At 45.4% G+C, this 22,473-nt stretch overlaps 1 protein-coding gene across 4 annotated transcripts in view; it reads right to left on the minus strand.

The window, feature by feature from the left end:
- Window positions 1-609: 609 nt before the first annotated feature.
- Window positions 610-22,473, minus strand: part of MTMR2 (myotubularin related protein 2) — a 59,977-nt gene continuing 38,113 nt past the window's right edge. For 3 of the 4 annotated variants that reach the window (XM_008636784.2, XM_017738199.1, XM_017738201.1), the window contains 10 exons: window positions 20,518-20,619; window positions 19,737-19,820; window positions 12,750-12,899; window positions 11,762-11,950; window positions 9,360-9,545; window positions 8,291-8,497; window positions 6,629-6,721; window positions 5,151-5,264; window positions 3,566-3,742; window positions 610-2,595 (listed from right to left, as the gene is read on the minus strand). In XM_008636784.2, coding sequence (XP_008635006.1) covers window positions 2,434-2,595; window positions 3,566-3,742; window positions 5,151-5,264; window positions 6,629-6,721; window positions 8,291-8,497; window positions 9,360-9,545; window positions 11,762-11,950; window positions 12,750-12,899; window positions 19,737-19,820; window positions 20,518-20,619 — 1,464 coding nt within the window. In that variant the 3' untranslated portion in view covers window positions 610-2,433. Of the gene's footprint in view, window positions 2,596-3,565; window positions 3,743-5,150; window positions 5,265-6,628; window positions 6,722-8,290; window positions 8,498-9,359; window positions 9,546-11,761; window positions 11,951-12,749; window positions 12,900-19,736; window positions 19,821-20,517; window positions 20,620-22,473 lie in introns of those variants that run through there. The other variant, XM_017738200.1, reaches the window with a different exon arrangement.

Below are 22,473 nucleotides of genomic sequence, written 5' to 3' on the forward strand. Positions count from 1 at the left end.
TGTTTAGCCTGGAGAGGAGGAGGCTCTGCAGAGACCTTCTGGCACGTGAAAGGGTTATAAGAGAGCTGGAGAGGGCATGTAGTGATAGGACAAGGAGGAATGGCTTTAAACTAAAAGAGAGCAGGTCTAGATTAGATATCAGGAAGAAATTCTTTACCATGAGGGCAGTGAGGCACTGGCACAGGCTGCCCAGAGAAAATGATGGATGCCCCATCCCTGGAAGTGTTCAAGGCCAGGTTGCATGGGGCATCCTGGTCTAGTGGAAGGTGTCTTTGCCCATCGGGGGGGTTGGAATTGGATGATCTTTAAAGGTCCCTTCCAACTTAAACCATTCTGTGATTCTGTTTTTATATTACTGAGCAGCTAAGCACTGTATCTATATTAATACTGGTCTGTATGGGATAAATGAAACTTGTCCAAAGATGAATCTTGGTTTTCTGTCATTCTAGACTTCAGAGTTTCAACATTAGCATCTTGCAAGACCCTTTACTGAAGGAGAGAGATTTGGATTTCACACACTGACCTTGCACTGCTATTTATTTAATGTTTGCATGTCCTGCAAGTCATTTGGAAAACCACACAGTTGCAAATAAGAGCACAGGAACTTTATCCATTTATCTGTTTTTATTAGTGTTAAGGAAACCAAACAGCCTTCATCAAGAAACAAAATATACACACACAGTCAACTTGCTAATACAGAATAATGCTTTAAACCATCTTACATAGTGATTGTACATAAGAGCAGACCTGCCCTTTAACCTCAAAGCAAATCCAAGTCATTAGAAAGTATTTTGTATGGATTCTTTGCACTATTGAACCATAATGCGTCAGGCCACCCTGTAACAAACGTGGTGATGCTGTGCAGCCTCTTACTTATCCTGTCAGGAGGTGGCTGTGGATTTCTCTGTAAGCACGGTGTGGTGATTGCAGCAGTAGAGCAGACAGAAGTGGAGACTGCAGGAGGAAAGACTGTTAACTGCCTTGGCACGAATTTGGCTTTTGAAAGGCAGTTTCTTAGGTGGAAATGGGTCTGCTTTTATGCTCTCTCCAAAAATCCTTCTCAAGGGGAATAGCAGCTGACAGGCATATTAAACAGGTGACTACAGTCTGGGATCCTGTCAGAAAAGAGCAAGACAGGAACCCACACCAGGCAGTGCCCCTTCTCCTTAGCAGACAGGTGGAGAAACAGCCTGAAGACCTTGCACATACTTCACTGCCTTTCTGAAAGCCCCCTCTTCTGCAACCCTGTGCTTACCTGTTTGGAAGAGCAAGGGGGCAGTCATGGTTTGACCAAGTGTCTGGTTTATCTCCTACAGTAAATTTTTGTATTAAAATTGAATTTCAACTTGAGTTTAGTTGAGTGACAGCAGTTCTTGAAGCAGACTATGAGGAAAAAGGTAGGGTTTAGAAAATGGCTAAGCTGTTCAGTCTGCCAGAAAAACCTAAAGCAGCAGTTGCAATGCAGGCAGAAAGGCGTCTTTGGTTGATGCACAGTTGCTTCCATTAGTTAGCAGAAAACTGAAATACCCTAAGTACACCACTATAACCCTGCACAGAAGCATTAAAATTGCTAATTATGCTTGCCCAAGCAAAACATAATGGCTGCTCCCAGCAGTTCACACGTGCCCCTTGGTATTCTACTACCTTTCCCCTGATGACTATGAGGCACTGGAGGCCAGAGGAGCTGTGGAAAGCCCAGGGGAGCCACACTCTGCTCCCCCCCTCAGAAATAAAGGTGCTTAAGTTGCATCCTGGCACACCCACTGTAAACCATAAGCAAGATTCCAAAGTTGCAGAGATGGAAGTAAACGTTGTCCTACAAAATCAAGGCCTGTATGTTGCTCCTCTACTGCTGTGTTTTACTGGGGAGAAGCTGCCTGTTCTTTAAATAAGGCATCATTTACATGGCTTCCTATGGTCTAGGTTGAGGTGAAGGGAGTGACACGTTGCAGACGTTACTGTTGCTTGTTTCCAGCTGTGCTGGCAAATGCCCCTGTTCACTCTGCTGTGCAGGAGGGTGTGTGATGTCACAGCTGCATCTGAGGCTCCAACAGAAAGGCAGGTTTGGCCTTTCAAACTTCTGAGCAGACATTTTTCCTCCACAGTACTTCATGCTCGTGCGCAGACTCTTCCAAGCCAAGTGATTTCCAGCACATCAGTGAACAAAGAGCAAGCTCCAGGCTTCTTACAAGTGGCAGGTGCAATTGGCTTGTATTAAAAGCTAGCCACTGAGAAGGTTAATTGCATAGGGGGCCTTGTCTGTGTTGGTTTTTGCTTTAAGCTTTCTCTAGTGCTACAGTACTAATAAGTTACCCTGGAGAGAAATAAATAAATAGGTTGGCATCTCCCAAGCACCATGCTGGAAATCCAGGGGGTTTCTGTAAAGCTGCCCCCCATGGTCCTGGGAAGTTACTCAGCAAAAAGAAGTCCATATTATACAACTGTCTGTACGGGAGCGACGCACTGCGCGGGAGAGCCGGCTCGCTCCGAGGATGAGGTGGAACGGTTGGTGATCTCCCTCTGCAGCTCCTCCACTTTCTTCTGCAGCTCAGCCCGCTTGGCCAGAAGCTCCTTGTAGCGATTATGGACAGGTTCCTGCAAGGGAAGGTGTAGCTGAGCACTGGGAGATGAGCGTGGAAGTGGGAGCCTGAAACACAAAACTGCTGCTGACCTTACACACAGCTGTGAGGGAAGGAGGGGAGGTACTTGAGAGTCATCAGTCTCCAGCCCACAGGTACCTGAGTGCTTGCTCTGGCTTTGGGCTGCTCGTTTGGATCCAACATGCACATTGCAGGGGTGGCTAAACAAAACAGTCTGTACGCATTTTGAAAGATGACTGTTGCCAAACTCTAATCTCTGACCTTTCTGGGGGACACTGGCCTTGGCATCTCAGCCTGGACATAATTTCAGGGGCTTGGGGAGGGTGGAAAACCAGCCAGATTCTTCTAAATATTTTCACATAGTTCTGACTGTTTAGTAGCCAGTACTGCAAAGTGTTTGCTGGGTTCCTGTGTCTAAGGCTGCAGATTTGCAGAGCTGTTACCTGCAGATGGGCAGTGAGGCAATCGGGAATTTTTGTCCCTTCCTATTAAAAAGTGATGTCAGCATTCAGGGTCATGCTCAGACTTCCCTGCCAGCTTCCCTGCTGGCTGAGGTCAGACCCTTGCACCTCAGACAGCCAAAGCAAGCAGCAGGTTTCTGTCATCAGTAATTTAAATACAGCCCCAAAATTCCTATCTAGAGCCCCATATCCAGAGAAGTCTTAGGGGTTTAAGCTCTTTTGTAAAGAGAATTCAAATAATTTTTCCGACATTCTAAGTGAGGAATTTCCCAAACTGCTGAGAATCCTCAGTTCCTGCAGATTTCACAAGGTGGTGATGTCCAGCTGGGCACGTGCACCAGGCAGCTCTAGGTGGCGCTTGCTCTTGCTGGCATTTGAATTTAGGTGTTTGTTTTCAGATTTAAGCAGTGGCAGCATAAGTTTGTAGATTACCTAAAGGTCTTGATCTCCAAATAAGAGTATTGGTAGCAGCAGAGAGGGAAGCAGGAGTAGGAAGAGGCGTACCTGAGGCTTCATCCTGGGGTTCCAGCGGATGTAGTAACCGACCCACAGCTCGAGGTGGCGCATGCTGGCCACGGGATACAGGACGTGGTTGGAGTAGCTCACGTACAAAGGGTTAGTGAAGTCTTCCAGTTGGCTGTTGATGTAAGACCAAAGTGATACAGTCTTTTTTGGAAGGCTCTGTAAGGGAAGGGGGTGGAGGAGGCTTTATTTGCCATACGAATCCCAGCTATCTACAAACTACAGCAGCACAGACATATGCCTGTCATTAATATGGAACTGGTTGCTTTTTTGTAGCTTAAAAAAACCCCAAAACTGTTCTTTTGATGTGGTTCTTGTACTCAAAGCACATGAATGCAGGCAGGCACACGCACCCTGGTACAGAACAACCCCTCTGACCCACCCAGCTGCCAGCACAGACCAGGCATCACCACTGGTACAGAGAGGGGGGACTGGCATGTGAACTCTGAGTGCTTTAGTTAAACTTCACTTCTCTAAAGTGCTCCTGGAGGACTTGCTGGATTTAATTGCAAAGGAAGAAGAGAAAACATTTGACTTAGGCCCTGATCTAGTGGAATAATTAGGCCTGTGAATACTCCCACTGAAACCAGTGCTGAAGTACTTTCTAGATTAAGTACTTCACTAAGCTGCGGCCTTTTAAAAAAATCCCCAAACCCACGTCCAAACAGCATGCAGATTTTCTTCCCTGGAAATGACAATTATTCAATCATTGTGGACCCCAGAGAAACAGGGACACTGATTTCACTATAGTAAAATGCTATCACTTTTATTTTACAGCTAGCTTTTATGATTATTTTTAACTGATGTTCTATCAAATGTAATCACATCAGGTCTGCACAGCACTGCCCTCGTGTACCTCTGTGCTGTTCGGCTGCAGCCTTTGGTGACAGAATGCTTCATCTTCAGCTAGGTGAGACAGAATGAGTGCCACTGTTTTCCTTCTAATTCCACACTGGGTCTGAGTGTACACATCTCTACGCTCCTCCCTGGGCAAACAAACCTCGGCCAGACTGCAGGGCAGAGCTGGCTTGTGGCAGGACAGAGAGGCGCGTCCTCACTGAGAGTAGGAGAGTTGTCCTCTCCCGGGAAGATGCAAGCACAGCAAGAACACACATTAAGACCAGTTACTTGCTGTAACCTGTGTGTGCAGAATGACAGCACGCACTAGATAGTTCAAAGTACCCTAAAGGGACCACTTCAAAGAAAAGGGACAACAAAAGAGCACCAGTTCCCACGGAGAAGGTTACAGTAAACTGTAAGTTCAAAGCACAACTGTGCTTCCACTGCCTGGGAGACACCAAGAGCTATTCAACCACTAGTGACTAACTGAAAGTAGACAGAGTGTCCAGAAGGGAGATAGTGTTGCTCTGAAACATGAAGTCTACAACAGATAGCAGTTTGTGCAAAGAGGAAAATCCCCCAAGTCCCAGCTGTTGAGAAGGTGGGCTTGGCATTTCCCAGGCCCACATCTACATCTACCTTTGAGTGAGGAACCAGCTTCTGTAGCAATATCTGGCCAGCTAAAGCACTCAGGAACAGGGTTTACCTTGGAGAGAAGCTGTCTTACCTCCTTCACTCTCTGCTGCTCACTGCTGCAGAGGAAGGTCCCAAACAAACAGCTGTACAGGTGATCCAGGATGGTGATCAGGAAGTACTCATTGAACTCAAATGCTGTAGGAAACTTTAGGCAGAAACAGAAAATTAGGCTGGGATTTTGAAACAGGAAAATAAACTTTCTCCCACACTGTGGTCTTGGTAAGGAGTTGGCCTCTTGATTTCTAGAACAGGAACTGTCCCTGTTCCCTGCCTGGCTGGACACTCAGGGTCATATTTGCTCCTTCCAGGAGCAAGAGTTTCCCTCTTGGAAAGCTACTTTGCATGTGCAGAGAGGAATTCTGAGCAAAAGCCAGAGGTCAGCAGGGTTACAGCACTGTGTTTATATACACTCAGTGCTGCTTCAAATTGAAGCTCGCTCTGCTATGCCTGCTCCTCATGACAAGCCATGCAGCTGGACTGTGAATAAAAGGCTCACAAGAAATAAATACGTTCAAAAAGTGGAGATTTCCCAGGGCCAAATGGAAATAACCTGGGTGCCTAACACAGCACTGCCCAGAGGGAACAGCAGGGAGGCACCTTGTGACAGAGGCCAGCAGGAGGAAAAGGTGTATGGGCATAGGCCATGTTTGTTGCTGAGTTCTGTGCAGAAACAATCTGAGACAAGGACAACTGAAGCTCCACAAAAGGTCAGTAAGAATACATGCAGTGAACTGCAAAGATATGCAGGGGCGATGGAGAGGAGAGCAGGAGGCCCTCCTCCCTCACAACCACCCTTCTCTTCCCAGGCTGCCCCAGTTGTGACATCTTGACCTCACCAGCTGCAGGTCAGGATGCCCAGCTATAGGAGCAATCCAAGGAGACCAAAATGAAAGTGACTTCTGATGACAGTAAAGCCTCCTCTTCTCTCTGCATGGATGTGGTACAGCTTCATATGTAGTGCCATCCTTCTCTTCCATTTCTCCTGGTCTAATCCATGATGAGCCTAGCTTTTTTTCCAGTGAACTGCCTGACCATAGCTGACTTTTGTGTCACAGAAGATACCAAAAACCTTCCAGGTTCCACATGCCTGGAGAAAAACCTCCCAGACACAGGGGATCTCTCCTGGACTGCACCTCTGCCATGCCTGGTCTGAAGTGAGGCACTCAGCTCTGTACATCACATTATGAACTGGGAGCAGTACATCGGCCTTCAGAAGAAGTTAAAATGGAGCCTGTCTTGCTGCAGTTTGGATCAGGTTACAGCATCAGCTTGAGCAGAGGCAACAGGGATCTGTCGTACCCACCCGTGGTAGGCACTGACATTAGCAAGTGCCTTCAGGCTCTTTACTTAACAGGCTCCCAAAAAGCCTGCTGCCAGAATCAAAGCCAGAGTACAAGCCCAGGAAGGAGATCCTGCACAGGTCAGCTTGGAAATCATTCCTGTGTCCAGACACTGTGCCATGTCTCAGTGCCCTGGCTCTGTGGACACGGGTGCCACCCAGCAGTTTACCTGTCTTGTCATTTGCCAGACACAGTCGATGAACTGCAGGAAGACGGGGGAGCGATCGGCATCCGCGTGATTCTTGTCCCCGTGGCCAACCCTCTGAAACAGCAGCACACAGAACACGAGTCACCCAGGGCTTCATGGGGAAACTGCTGGGGTCTGCTCTCTGTCACCTAAACCTTTACCAACAGCTTCAAAAGCTTCTAATGAGTCTTGATACTGCTTTGTCCATATCAGTGGGTAAAGGAGTAAAGGACAGCTACTCTCTTTGTGTTTGAAGTGAAAATTCTTTATGGGGATATTTTCATGCTAAGTTAAAACAAGAGTTGTTTGAGTAGAGGCTCCAGATGCTATGCTGGCACTGATTTCAGTTAATAGCTAAAGTTTAGAAGGGAAAAAAATGAGAATGCTTTTTGATTCAGTTGCAGCTGTTGTCCTGGCTACTTCAGTAGTAGAGCGTGCTAGACACAAGCACTACCTACAGGCACGGCATGCGGCGATAACCGTCACGCAACACCTCGCTGCTTCCAAGAGCTGTACAAACACCAGCCCAGCCCATCGCCTGCCACCTCCAGAGAGGCACTAATGACACTACTCCCTGAAGCAGGCCTCCAACCCTGACTGTGCTGTGTGGCCAACACGTGAGGCACGACTCCTCAGAACTAGCAGAGTGCATTAATGGTTATGTATTACCCGGGAGCCCCAAGCACGGTACAAAGACAGGACAAGAACGTGTAAGTAACAGAGATCCCCAATACAGTTCTCCCTTCACCATCACTGTCACTTATTTTCCTTGTCTAGACAGTGAAGAAGCTAAAACACTCGTTGTTCAAATACCAGATAACAAGTTTTGCTGCAGCACAACCTCAGTTGTTTCAGTGCCTCAGTTTCCCCACCTTCCTCAGAGCATTTGACAGTGCAACCCATTGCTGCAGGTGCTGTACACAGACCTTGTTCTAGCCCTTGCAGAATGAAACAACCATGAGAGGACAGCTACAAGCAAAACACAGAAGGAACAAAGACTGAAAGGATTCTACTGAAAAGCCCTCTCGATTCCCATCAGTGCAAACTATAACAAACTGCTGTGTCACAAGCCCACAAAGCTGCCTCTCTGCCAGCTGCAAGGACACAACCACAAGCTACTCTTGATCCAGGCTCAAACTGCTGCTCTTTCACCTATATAATTAGAAGCCTCTCCAAAAATGAACTGTGCCTGAAAAAAATGTGAGCTCAAGGCTATAAACAAATTCCCCAACCTCTTCAATACCAAAACATTTCTTAGATGATGGTGCCCAAGCAGTATGAGAAAATGGACTGAACTGCAAATGAAGACAAAAAATGTCCCAGTGGTCTCTGCCAACTCCCAGCAGAAATGCCAGCACTGAACCCAAAGCACACTGCTAGTTTAAGCCTAAGCATGGGAACGTGACATTATCAGTCAGACACCTGAGAGACTTAATACCAGCTGTTCCTGGTATCTAACCAATACAGTCCCAAGGAGGTTAAGAGATAAATGGAATTATAGGTAGAAAACAATAACATCAGCATTCACCTCTCTTCTGCGAGTTCAGCCAGGAAACTTCTCACAGGAAAGGCTAAACTCCCCTGAAATCCTTCAGGAGGGACAATAACTTTGTGTTCAGTGCCTTCCACGGGCTAGTGACTCACCAGCTGAAACCTGTGGCCGAAGCTCAGCCACTCCTTCTCCACTAGCACCTCAAAGCCCCTGATAGTTCGGTAGTAGCCATCCAACATGAGCAGGGAGAGCGAGGTGAGCTGGGCTGTGCGGTCCCAGCCATCACTGCAGTGCACAACCACAGATGTCTTCCCTGATTCCACTTTGTCAGCAATCCGAAGGGCTCCAGCAAGAATGAGCTAGGGCAAGGAAAAAAAACAAATTACAAAATCTCTTTGGAACAGAAACTATAAATGAAAAATGGCTAGTGACAGCACAGGACAGACCAAGGGCTCTGTTTGCCTCAAGGAGAATGGTAAATCAGTTCCAACTACTTTATAACTAGGACAGCAAACTGGTGAACACATTTTCTGTTCCAGCAAGATGACGATACATCTAAACTGTAGTGTAGGCACAACTCTAGAAGAGCCCTTGCATAAAGCTCAGTCCTTGGACAAGTCAGGATTTAAATGAAGGAGCATTTTGTGTCTGATAGGAATGGGCATCACCTTGCAGCTGCCCCAGGAGCAGATCTGCCCGTCTGCACCAGCAGAGCAACAATGTAAGCTGGACATTTCTAGAGCAGAAGAAGCTAATTTGAAAACCAACATCTGGAGAAGCCAAAACATTTTGCCTCCTTATTCTGACTCTGCTCGGATTCCTGAAAGGCTGACAGGGCACAAACTCCCAGCATTTCCTTGTCTGGACCAGTCAATAATGCCAGGATGTCAAGGAGCTGAGTCAAGAGCTTGGAAACTCTGTGACTCCTGAGCTCTAAGCAGAGCTTTCACAGTTACACATCACCCAGGAACATCCTTCACTTTCAAAGCACCATCTTTCAGTATTTTAGCCCCTTCTCTTGTCCCTCTTCTCATCTCCTTAAGATTCCTCACTCCAAGAAACTATGGTTTTAGTTGCTTATAAATGGAAAACAAATTGTAAATCTTTAAATTTACAAGGAATTTAAAATCCTGGCATTAGCTCTGGATATCTTTCCCAGTGAGCAGACTGGTAAGGACTTGTGGTTGCCCATCCACATGCAGGGGATGCAAACATGCATACCTTGATATGCTCTAGCCAGTGAGTTGACTCTAAATTAGACAGCCAGTGAGTCTCCTCGATATTGGGATACACAATTTCTTTCAGTTTTCTCAGCGACTCTCTCATAACATGAATATTGTGAATGTCCAGGAACACTAATTCTGCATTCTGATAGGCATCCTCGCTTTCATAGCCCCCTCCTTTAGCCTGAAGAACAAAATCCACACACAGATCATTAAGCAAAAACATATTTTGTACTTTACCCCAGTCCTTTGTCCTGAGCAAACAGCAGCTGACAATGACAGTGACTGGGCTATCTAAAGCAGGCAAAAAACATTGGCTTTATCTTACAGTTGGGAGCAAACATGTACAGGCACACACTTTGTGTCTCTATTCTGCAATAGCTAATGAATCCTACAATTTTTACTAAAGAGTATCACATTACAAGCCTTCTTTTCCTCTGTAATTATCATTTATCCCCATTCAAGCTGTTAACTCATTACATTCGCTAATCTATCATTTAAAAATTTACCATACTATTACAGAGGAGGATAACCCACACACTAATTGTCTTTCCTAAGTGGTGGGAAAGGCAGATTTAAAAAAAAAAAAAGATCTTTAGTGCAACAAAGCAGCTCCACCATTAAAACAAAGCTTAAAGTGATGGCATGAAACACAATTTTTAGAAGGATAGAATGATGGACCCTGGGAACTACTGACCTGTCAGCCTCACCTCTGTGCCTGGGAGGATCATGGAACAGATCCTTTGAGAAGATGTGCCAGGGCACATGGAGGACAGGGAGGTGATTCAGGAAATCCAGCATGGCTTCACCAAGGGCAAGTCCTGCCTGACCAGCCCCGTGGCCTTCTATGATGGAGTGACTACAGCAGCGGACAGGGGAAGGGCTATGGGTGTGATCTACCTGTACTTGAGTAAAACCTTTGACACAGTCCCCCACAACATCCTTCTCTCTAGACTGGAGATGATGGGCAGACAGTTTGATGGATGAGAAGTTGGATAGTCACAGCCAGAGGGTAGTGGCCAATAGCTCAATGTCCAGCCAGTGGCAAGCGGTGTCCCTGAGGAGTCCATATGGGGACTAGGGCTATTTAATATCTTCATCAGTGACACAAACAGAAGGATCAAATGCCATCCACAGGGGCTTGGACAAGCTTGGGAAGTGGACCCACGGGAACCTCATGAGGTTTAACGAGACCAGGTGCCAGGTGCTGCAACTGGGTCAGGACACTCCTGGTATCAACACAGGATGAGCACATTGAGAGGAGCCCTGTTGAAAAGGACTTGGGGGTGCTGGTGGGTGAGAGGCTGGACATGACCCAGCCATGGGCACTCACAGCCCAGAGAGCCAAACGTGTCCTGGGCTGCATCCAAAGCAGCGTGGGCAGCAGGGCCAGGGAGGGGATTCTGCCCCTCTGCTCTGCTCTGGTGAGACCCCACTGCAGTGCTGTGTCCAACTCTGGGGACCTCAGCAGAGGAAAGACATGGTACTGTTGGATCAAATCCACAAAGATGATCAGAGGTCTGGAGCATTTCTCCCGTGAAGAAAGGCTGAGAAGGGAAGGCCCTGGAGAGACCTTATAGCAGCCTTCCAGTACTTAAAGGAGGCCTATAAGAAAGATGGGGACAAATGTTTTAGTAGGCCCTGTTGTGACACGACAAGGGGTAATGGTTTGAAAGTAATAGAGAGTAGATTCAGACTAAATATAAAGAAGAAATTTTTCACACTAAGGGTGGTAAAACACTAGAACAGGTTTTCCAGAACAGTGGTAGATGCCTCATTCTTGGAAACATTCAAGGTCAGGTTGGATGGGTTCCAAGCAACCTGATCTAGCAGAAGATGTCCCTGCTCATGGCAGAGGAGGGTTGGACTAGATGACCTTTAAAGGTCCTTTCCAACCCAAACCATCCTGTGATTCTATAACAGCAGAAAGAACACAGCAATATTCCTTGACATTAGCAATCCCCAGTTATATTTTGGAATTAAAAATCTCGATGCCTGATTTTCAGAAGTGCTGAGTATCTCCTGCTCCCATCACAGTTAACAGGGACAAAGTTCTGGTGCTGTTAGAGGAAGCAATATTTCACCCATGTGAATTGAAAAATGGTGATACACAAGGCCCAAAGTGCTAGAGTCTGATCTTAGTACTACTTCATTTTTTTTCCCCTTCCAATCTCATTTCCCATTGTAAATTAATAGAATGGATCATTAGTAGTCACACTGACATCTTACAGATACCAGTGTAGGTACAAAAGTCTGTCTAGAGAACTGGATCATTGCATGCAGATTTCCTTTGCAGTGGAAAACCCTTTTGTGATCCTTAAGAATAATATGAAATGGTGGTGGGAAATGTGCTCTAAATTATTACATTCCCAGTTTTAGTCAGAGGAAAAAGTACCTGACCTTATTGGCTACAGCATTCACACTAGGCCTTGCATCAAATATGAAGATTTTATGGGACTGGGCATTCGAATCCATGATGGCTTGAAGGTACTTTTCATCCTCCTTGCTCCGCTTGCCACTCACTCCCACCATGGGCTGGCTACAGCGAGTGATCGTTGCTTGACTTTCTGGGTGAATCCATGACAAGACCTTTGGAAACAAATGGGAATTAAATTAAGGAAAAATGGGATTTGTTAAACCAGGGAAATGATTTACCTGTAATGGTTTGCTCTAGGATCCTGTTAGCTGCTTCCAGAAGGCTAAATGGACTGAAGGATTCTACTAAATCACAACTGAATGAAAGAACTCCTCTGTCCTTACTCATTCTGGTAGCATTCCCAAAGTTTGAACAAACCAAAGGTGATCAAATTGTTTAAGTCTGACTTTTAAATACGATGGAGACTGTTTTCCTGGCTGTTGTGTGAGTCAGTATGTGGGCTGTATCTTACTTTATGTTACACAATGTAAAAGTTAAGCACTTTAGGAACAGACTGAATTTTCTATAGACTTGAGAAGTAAACCAGTACCTTTTCAGTTACCTCTGAAATAATCATCATAACAATGTGTTTTATCTTATTTCATTTAATAAGCACTCTCATCAAGAGTATCACTGCGTCTTCCTCTATCCTGAAAGTCAGAGTAGGCCAGACTCTTGTAAACAGCCAAACAGAGCTGCTTTGTGTTTCCCAGGAACTGAACTGAGATTTGGTTTGAGTTGTGCTAAATTATCTTATCTTCTAGTTTTGGTTTAGTCTACATCTCTTTCACAACAGTAGTTTCAGTAGATGCTGTTGTTTTCTATGTCCTCAAACATGTTGTTGTCACTTTTATTATCCACTGACCATTTATTTGCTCCCTGGAATCCACTCAGCCTGATCTTGGTAGTACTTATTGCCGAAAGGTATGTGAAACAAAACCACATCAAAGTGGCTTCCTCTGTCCCACTCACTGGTATTCGTCCTCTTGATCTGAAGGATGCCACTCTCTTTAATTCCTCATCGGGAATGTTTACAGGCACAGCTAGAATGGCAGGGTATGTGTCACACAGCTCGTAGCGCTCATTAATCTTGGTCAGCCTCCAGCTTTCATTGGGAATTCCCTAAAGAGGAAACTGCAGGTTAGCAATGAGTTGCTCTGAGACCTCAGCACAGACAAATCCCCAGACCTGAAATTCAAGGCAACATTTGTTAAGGAAGGACATTTAGAGCTGGTACTTGGGAATGCATTATCTTGGTAACTTGCATTTCATGTCTCTCCCCAGAGAGGTGGATGTTTTGCTCAAGTCACTGAAGAGCAGGGAAACTGGGCTTCAGGCAGGGTTATCCATGGCAAAGGAACTGTGGAGGCTACAGATGTAGCAACACAGGTGGTCCCCCTGAGCCCATCTTTACAATACCTCCTGGTCTCATCACGGGCTTACAGGAGAGCCAGGAGCAGGACAGAATGGCTGACCAACTGAGTCCTCTCATGACACTTAGTTCAAATGTGGTGGTTGGAAACTAGGCATACAAAGCAGAGTTCCCAGACAGGATGGGGGAAGGGGAAGAAGGGAGAACAGGAAGTAAAACACCTCCAAAAATCATCCTGATCTGGGCTTTGTTCAGTGTTTGTGGCACAACTGTGCAAACCTCTAAAAACACCAAAAACTTAACAACTGTATGTCTCTGGTTGTGTGACTGTATGTGATGTGCAACTCCCATGTTTCTGTCACACTAAGCTCTCTGGCTGTACTAAGGACTTGGGCTGGGAGAGCAGGGAATCTCCACACACACATCATAGAGCTCAGCGTGCTGCGATGGGGAAGCCACTCAAGAGCTTCCCAGAGAACAATCTCCAAGTAACACCTGAAGCACAATGGGGACAACCCTGACAACCTGCAGACGTGGTTTGGCTGATGCTAGGAGAGAACAGACCAACAGGGAGTGGCTGGTGCAGCTGCCTGCAAGGAGAGATTTAAACAGACCCCTGTGGCAGCAGGGTTGAGCTCTGACACAAAGCATCTCTGTGGGGAAGACACATCTGCTGCAGCAAACATGGCCAGGCTGTGAAGCACAGAGTGTGTTTGAGGGCAACATCAACTCTTAACACAATACACACTTCTGTTCTAATAAACACTACTTCATTTTAAGGGAGAGTGGTGGCACACTGATTACCACTGTCATGGCTCCCACAGGAAATAAATGACAAATCTAACACAAGTCAGACGAGCTGTGATAATTACGGCTGACCCACACAGACTGCAGCCGGCTCCCCATCCCAGTGGTGAGTCACGCTGTCAAAAGAGGTCGTGGTTAGAAATCTGAGGGGAGGCCAGACCTTCTGTCTAATATCAGTCACACACCCTGCTTATGAACCACCCCTGTCCTTTGGCCCTCCCTGGGAAGGCAGTGTTACTACAGGGATCACAAGTACCCCAAAAGCCTGAAGGAAAGCTATTTTTGGCACTGTCTGAAGCTGAAGAATTGGCAGAAACAGTGGGTATACACAGTTCAAGCTTACTGATGGGTAAAACATGCTCAGAGGTCTACCTGCTGCACCCAGCAAGGATGGAATCTGCTGGGTCCACCAGCTTTGCTGCCAGCCAGGGAATAGCAAGACCTCTTGCCAGTGACCAAGCTGTTTACTACCTAGAAGTGGACTAATGGCAAATTAGTTCTCAGTCCTGTCCTAGTAAGTACGTGCAATGGATCCATAAACAATTCCTGAAAATTCCACCTCCCCTAAATCTGAATGAAAACTACTCAGTCAGCACAGTCTTGGCAAGAAAAATTGGAGCTAACAAGCAACTACATGGAAGAAAGTCCCCTTTTCATTTTATCCAACTACTCTACCAATGCTCATGGAGAAGACCAAGGAGTGGGCACTGGAAAGCACCCTCTTCACAGTGCTGGACAGCGTGGCTTCAGCACACACTACTTGGGCCAGAACTGAGCTCTGAAGCTCTCCAAAACTCTGAGTCTTTCAGCTGCCACACACAAATTTGAAGGAAATCTTTCCTCTGCTATAGCCCAGACCAGAAAAATCCATGACAAGCCCCCAAAGAAAGAAAAGATGCTGTGCATCAGCATTCAAATTTCCTTTGACTCTTGGGGAATGTTTGCTTTCCCCTGGCCCAGGAGCTTTGAATCACAGCACCACCCAGAACGCTTTGGATTCAGATCGTGACTTTCTCTAAGGACTGGAAGCAAACAGAAGTAAGCCAAGCGGGCTAGAAGAGAAGCTAAATTTGCATCTTCCCTGGAAGTTTGCCATCATGCACTGTAGCTTCTGCATTTATTCGTGCTCCTTCAGATTTGCCCTTCTCCAGCTGGAATCAATAGAAAAAGCCAAACGTGATATAAAGCACACTGGTATTTCCTCATCTAAGATGCATTTCACTGCTTCCTGGTAAGTTGTAAGCACCCAAAAGCCTACTATCAAACCAAACTGTTACAGATGTAACTCAATAAGCCTCTGCAGGCTAAGGAGTCGCTCTGGGAGCTGCCTGCCTGTGCACCTGCAGGAGGAACTCAGGCATGCCTCGCTAACAGCAGGCTGTGATCATCCTGAAGCTGCCAGGGCACGTGGCATGTCCACATTAGTGACCAGAGACTTCTGCACAGGTCTGTCTTCTTCAGGTAAATTAATGCTGCTAGCAGCTCCTGGTTCTAGGGGAATTCATATCTCTGGTGGCTGCCAGAGGGCAAACTGAGGAAGGCAGCAAAGCCACCTCTATAGTGATAAATTAAATGTACCCATGACCGTTCTCACTGAGCCCAGCTGAACCAATGCACCTCACATCCATACTATTAAACTCACTTATCCTCCAGACAGGACAGTTTCTCCAAACTGCCTGCTGGTGATCCTTGACTTGCATCACAGTATCTTTGTGCATGGCTAAAGATGCTCAATCATGTTCACTCAAAAGAGGGATGGTAACAGCCTGGTCTGTAGCTATGCCTGAAACTTGCCCCTGTGCTTGGGAACGCTCCTCACAACTGTATCATCTAACCATAGAGACACAGCCTTTGTGTCCTCTCCACATACAAACTAGACTTGTTTTCCCTCTAGATAGTCATTCATGCCTTACTTTAATGACTTGGGTTTGGTTATCACTTGATTTACACTTGATGATGTAGAAGATGGAGTTTCTTTATTTGCAGGGAAAAACTGTTGAAGCCACACCAGCACAGCACTGACACCACCACCTTGCAAAGCACATGGTTAAGGTTAAGCACATGAGGATCCTTCACTGACAGGAAAAAAATAATTCCCTTGCTTTAGTTACACACAGTCAGATCTCTCTATAGGATTGAGCAGATCCACTCTGAGCTTAGATATGTAAGTGCACCTTGATCTGCAGCAGGCAAGGCAGGGAGGGTCCTGTGTTACACCAGCAGTGCCCCTCTCAAACTTGGTTTGAGCCACAAGATACCAAGAGGCTGAGCACACTGGCTAAGGCACAGCCCTACACCAACACAGCACACAGCTGCAGAGCCAAGCTGGTCCCTCTGCCATTTACTGAGCCCAGGCTGTGTCCACCCAGCACCAGAGAGCTGCAATCTGTTCTGCAGTAGAGACACACCCAGCATAAGCAGGACCTCAGTTAAACCATGGGACATTTAACAGTTCAATCCTCGCTCTACTCCCCTAAGTGACACCCAGCAGTCCTCTGTAGGTTGATGTTATCATGCTCTACCTTTCCCATTCCACTTGTATACTAATGCTGGGCACTTCTTTTATCCTCAAAACAGGGCAGTTCTTCTGAGTTATTAGTCTCTCCATGTTTTCTCTGAAAGCAGAAACCACAGCCCTCCACTGTGGCTCCCCGGTAGATATGACCAGAGCACAGGATATTAGACAAGATTGACTCTTGTAGGGAACCATCACACAACTTCACAACCTCTTGTAATATTTTCCAAATGCTTCCCACCTTAATAAGGAAAATAAAGCTTTAAGTTACTCCAAAGGCATCTTAAGGACTTTTGGTTTCAAGTGAGTCTTATTCACTTTGCAATTCTGTTTTATATTCTGCCAGCCCGTGTGTAATAAAAATCAGGGAGCAATTTCAGTTTTAAATTTCATTTGCCACATGTGATTCCATTTACCAACTAAATCTCAAACCTCTCTGAGTTCCTTTTGTTCTCTACAGGTTGTTTATTACTCCCCACAGTTTTACACAATCACAGATTCTTAATAAGTTACATATTTCCATCTTTCCCAAGAATGCTAACAGGAAAGTCAGGGGTTTACCGAATAGCCTTCCTAATTGCTACAAATCATACCACACTCAAACTTGCCATGTCTACCAGTGTGAACATAGATCTTACCATGGATCCTGGTCTAAAAGTCTTTTCTGGATACCTGGTAGCTGGAGTTTACTTTTGCTCCACTCCCCTCTCTGTGTGTCCCTGCTCCCACAGGGAAAAGACCTGGCCTAAGATATAGCAAGTTTTTGCCTGGCCATACTGCTGGGCTGCTGATGCCCTAGGCCAGCTCTTCTCTAACAGGTTTTAAACCAATTCCAGGAGGTCCTGCTGACAGTGCATATGTCCTGCTTTTCTGTTTCTGATCACAATTCATACAGTCAGAGACAGGTAATCCCATTATCTGATTTGATGATGCCAGTTTTGTTTCACTGTTAACGAATCCCCGCTGCCATTTCAAGACATAATCCTGATTTACTGTAGTACTTGTTATTGCTTTAGCAGAACCTGCTTGGATTAAGAAAAAAGGCTACGACATTCACACAGATAAATTGAACATCCATAGTTACAACTGCTGGAATTAAATAAACAGACTGAAATACCTAAAAGTTTTGGAGGGGACATAAAGCATCATGTTGCAGGGCCTAAATCAATCTAACAAAAGGGATGAAATTCTCCTCCTGGCCAGATCACAACATAAACATCTACTGCAGTATGGTTTGCCTCTTCTTCAGCAGCTGGTGTTGGTCACTTTTGGAGATAAGGAACTGGAACAGATGGATTGTGTGATCTGGAATGGTAGTGACTGTGGCCCATCATGGGTAAAACTCAGGCTGTGGCTGCAAAAAATCCTGGTTTGGATTCACTTTTGCAGTTACCAATGTAAGGAAATGACTGAGGGCTTTGGCATGTGGATGTTAGTTTGGTTTCTTGACACAGAAGCAGCCAGGCAAAGTTTGTCCTTCCCACTCGCAAACAACACAAAAGCAGGCCACAGCACAAGGACACACTGCAGCAATGCCTCAGCTGGGTCATGTTTTACACTCATTTTCTTTACAGAAAGGCCATGAAGAGCTGCAAATCACATGTATGCAAATACGTGTATCCTTTCACCATGTAACCAAATTCCCAACAAATTTAAGGTGCACCAAATCACAGTATTAAAACTAATAAGGACAGAAAAGCTTCTGTCATAAAAACTGACATGCCAGGATTAAGAAAGTGGAATAATCTACACTGAAATTATCTAAAGTCATCCTTTCCTCTTTCCAAGTGTTGTAAAAATGTCTTTTGTACTTCACCTGTTTTAACTGATGCTTGGCTGAGCGAATGCTGCGCTTTCCAGTGGAGATTATTTTGATAGCACAGGTATTCTTTAGTCGTTACTCCAAAGTTCTCGGCCCTATAAAGAAGCACCTTGCTCAAATAGCTTGGGCTGCAAATCCTTCTCTACCAGCAGATCTTCCCATAAAACAACTACCAGGAAAGAGGTAAATTCTAAACAAAGCAATAACTGCTGCATTATCTGGCCTTATAGTCAAGTTGACCTTAGATAGAAAGGGATCACAAACTATTGTGGAGCTTGTCTTGACCAGGATTTTAGATTGTGGCATCTCATTGCAAAAAATACACCTTTTTGCAATGAAGGCAGCATACAGTAAGATACAGTAAGATACATCTCACTTCCCATTAGCAGCCTAGAAGGCAGCGATCTATCTTAGGCAGCTATTTTAGGAGAGAACAGATCACCCCCAACAGCGAAGCGCTCTCTCCCATCTGTTAATGACAGGCCTAGATAACCAATTTAGAAGGCATGCCCAGCTTCTAGAAGACTAGAACCAGAAAAACAAATCCTTAGGTTTTGGATTCCAGGAATGAGACGAACAACTAGGCTAGGACAGAGGTCTGGTTTTGTTTGATTTGATGAGAAAGACCCAAATAAACCTTTAAATTGCGTGGCTTAAAATTTCTTAATTTTACAGTGGAAAATTGGTTTTATTCTGGCAGATCTGGAGGAGACAGAAGCTTACTGTGTCCAGGGCAAACATGTCACCAAATCATCCTCTTTCTTCTACTTGACAATTTTATGACAGGAGTGATTTCATTTTAAAAATCAAAATTCTCCCATCTTTTACCCCAGAGAGGACTATTCAAATTTTTACCACAGTACTCCTAATTGACAGCCTGTCACTTCATGGTCGTTAATACCTTTGATCAGTCTACTCTGGACACACTACAACTGTGTGTTCTAAACGATGGTAAATCACAGTACTCTCTAGGTTGTTCCCTATGCTGAGGAACCACACCTTAGGTAGTGAAGGCATTCTACACTTAACTTCCGCCCCCCCCGGTTGCTGTTTAAGACAGGAAAACCTGGAAAGAATTAAAGCTAATACAAACAAGCACTGAGGTGTGAAACTCAACAACGGGATGCCTGTACCTGGAACACACACCCTCCATTCCTCACTACCAGCAGCACCTGATCACCAAGCCAGAGCATTAGTTTTTTCTACCAGAGCCTGAAGTTAGCTCTCTGGAGCCTGAGCTGATGTCCATCAGTGGATGCCACCATCTCTAAAGCTGTACTGCTCTCATCAATCACTGCAGCGTGGAGAACAACATCCTAACCCAGCCTGCACAGCATTTGTCAGCAGGCTCATTCTCCACTCCATGTGACCTGTAATTATATTACTGCACAGACCTCACTCCTGAAGAGGAGAGGCTGAGGAAGGATGTGGCACAATACCCACCTGTCTTCTGTACTCCCAAGTTGGGTCATACACTTTCCATCCATTTTCTGGGAAAACCTCTTTGTACTCAAAGGCAAAAAGTGGCTGAAAGAAAGAAAGAAAATTTACCATTAAGAGCCCACTCAGAGCCCATTTACAGGACGTTTGATATCTCAAATAGTAATTCATGACTGACCATTCTTTTTCCCACTGCATCACTTTTCTTTTAGGGCTTTATAAAAAAGATTAACGCTCTCACTGTAGCAGGTAATTAGTACAACAATATCCTTTACAATATGTCCCTGATCTTCCTTAGCTATTACCTAGTACTTCATGGACAAAAGGAGTTTGTTATTAAAGAGAGAAGATAAAACTACTTGGGCAAGAATACTCTTACAGATTAACAACCAGATCCTTTCAACCAGCATTTGAAACAACAATTGCAGTGTCATGACATTAGAGAGCAGAGGGGCTGCATTCCAGATTTGGGGCAGTGCAGTCACCATTAGCTGTAAACCCCTGATGGATGTCACTGTGATTTGAGTACTTTCCCTCTGTTACAAGGCTTTATCAGTAAGTCATTCCCCATGCATGAAAGAAGTGCATGGTAATAGACTTTTCCTGTTTCTTACAAGATCTAAACTCCTACAGAATTAAGTTTAAAACAGATTTGAAAACCAGCACTTCCTCTCCTTCAAGAAAATGCACCCCATGTGAATGCTGTATTAAGTAGATGGGACAGAACAAAACAGTTTAGTGCTGCTCTGTGTCTTTTGGCAAAAGCTGAAGAGAAAACACTAACCAGATTATTTGAAACTGGAAAAGCATATTTCATTAGGTTCTCAAATATGGATCGTCTAGTTCTCCCTTCAGGCTTATGAGCAAACCGCAAGTTTCGAATATCCTAGGGAAAAAAAGAGGGAAATCAAGTTACAAATTTCTGAACCACTTCAAAATCCAAGGAAAATCCAGAATCCAGAATTCAAAACAGGGTCACATCACAATGCCCTTTCTAGCACTGATTTAATACTCTACTTTGAACAGTGCTGTATTGCAATGTTGGGCTTGGTTCAGGGGTTGTCTGCAGCCTCCAACAACAGCAGAGCAGCCAAGGAAGGGCACAGCTGTGCCTGACCACAGCATCTTGCCTTCACATGAAGCTCTCCACCTGCTGAAAGTCTTGAGGAGAGCCCTGCTCAGGAAAATGCTATGCCTGACCAGCAGGACTTTGTGAGACAGACCTCCTTGGCTCTCACTGAGCTCTCACGCTGAGCAGTGCCACAAGACCACTGGAGGGGATGGCCTAAAAAAGTACCTCCACAGAGGTACTGCATGTAGAGGGCCCAAGGACAGCCAGTTGGGTGCAAAGCATCCAATGCCATCTCCCTTTAAACTTTCCATCTCTCAGAGCACTCAAGAGGATGTCATGAAACCAAGAGCTCCTCCACTTTGCACAGCAGTACAAAAAGCGGTCCTTCAGGACCTTTCCGTAGTCATCTACAAAACCAAATTTGGAGAGTAAATAAAGCATCTCTAAGTTTTTGCTTGCAGTAAAGAGTTTAAAACCCATCAACAGGAAATGAGCTATCAAGTTCAAGTACATGAAGACAGTAGAGCAAGTCAGAGAATGAGATAAACAGCTGAAGACTTTGCTTCCTTACAGGGATTACATGACTGGTCTCAGACAGAGAACTTTTCAGGATGCAGAAGCTGTATCTGTACCTCTCCATTATTGCACCAAACTGCTATGCATATCCTGGTGAAGCAGGCCGACATATATAAATATGCTACAAAAGGCCAAAACACCCATCTATAGTTTGTGCCTGAGTTTCCCACCCAGGGAAATGATACCGTTCACTCCAAACCTGAGCAAGTGTGCTTATGACAAAATGGCTGAGGACTAGGAATCCAGATCAAAACAGGGAACAAATTAGCTTGCCAGCAAAAGCAGCCCACCCTATGTTAGCCAGGGTGGGTTATTACTGCCACAGGACAAGGGAGCAGCTGGATGATTTGGTACAAATTGCAGTAACTGGTCTTGACTCAGCACACCCACAGCGTGACAGTCTGCTTAGCTTCCTGGTGCCTCAAAATCACAGCAGTGACCAGAGCAGTTTGGGACTCCTTTTCTTTCCTGCATCTGCTCTCATCCAGCAAGTGGCATCCTTTTAGCCTTGAGGGGCTCTGACAAGCTCTAAGCAGCCCAAGACCGACAAGTTTCTGAATCCAGCTCTTCCTGTGTGGTCACTGAGGGAAGCAGAGGGGCCACGCCATCCAGAGATATGAATTTAGGAGGGGAGATGGTGGCTTTATCTTCTTTGTGGGTCTATAACAAGCAGACATGAGGAGGCAAATTGTTAGTTTTTACTGCAGTTTGTATTTCCAGTTATTCCAAGGGCTCTTGAGAGGCACATGTGAAATATGCACTGCCTTGAAAGAAACGAAAGAACAGCCCTGACAAGGACTGAAGGCTACTCACCAGTCCCTCATGGCAAAGCACAGCAACAGGTGGACATGAGCTAATGATTTAGGGGGGAAACGTGCCCCTTTCTTGCTCTTTAAATGCAAATGAGTGACAGGCTTATGGCATTCCACAGTAGCTGGGGTGTACCTAGAATAAGTCTGGTGGGTCACCCTGAAAACTGAGGATGCAGGCTGACACTTCCTTGATGAAGAAAAGCCATTGCCCAGCACAAAGCCCGAAAAAAGCTTTGGACCTCTTCTCAAATGAGTGGAGCTGGAGAATACTGAAAATGAC

Source organism: Corvus brachyrhynchos, unplaced genomic scaffold (genome assembly GCF_000691975.1).
Source record: "Corvus brachyrhynchos isolate BGI_N302 unplaced genomic scaffold, ASM69197v1 scaffold117, whole genome shotgun sequence".
Classification (NCBI taxonomy): Eukaryota; Metazoa; Chordata; class Aves; order Passeriformes; family Corvidae; genus Corvus; species Corvus brachyrhynchos.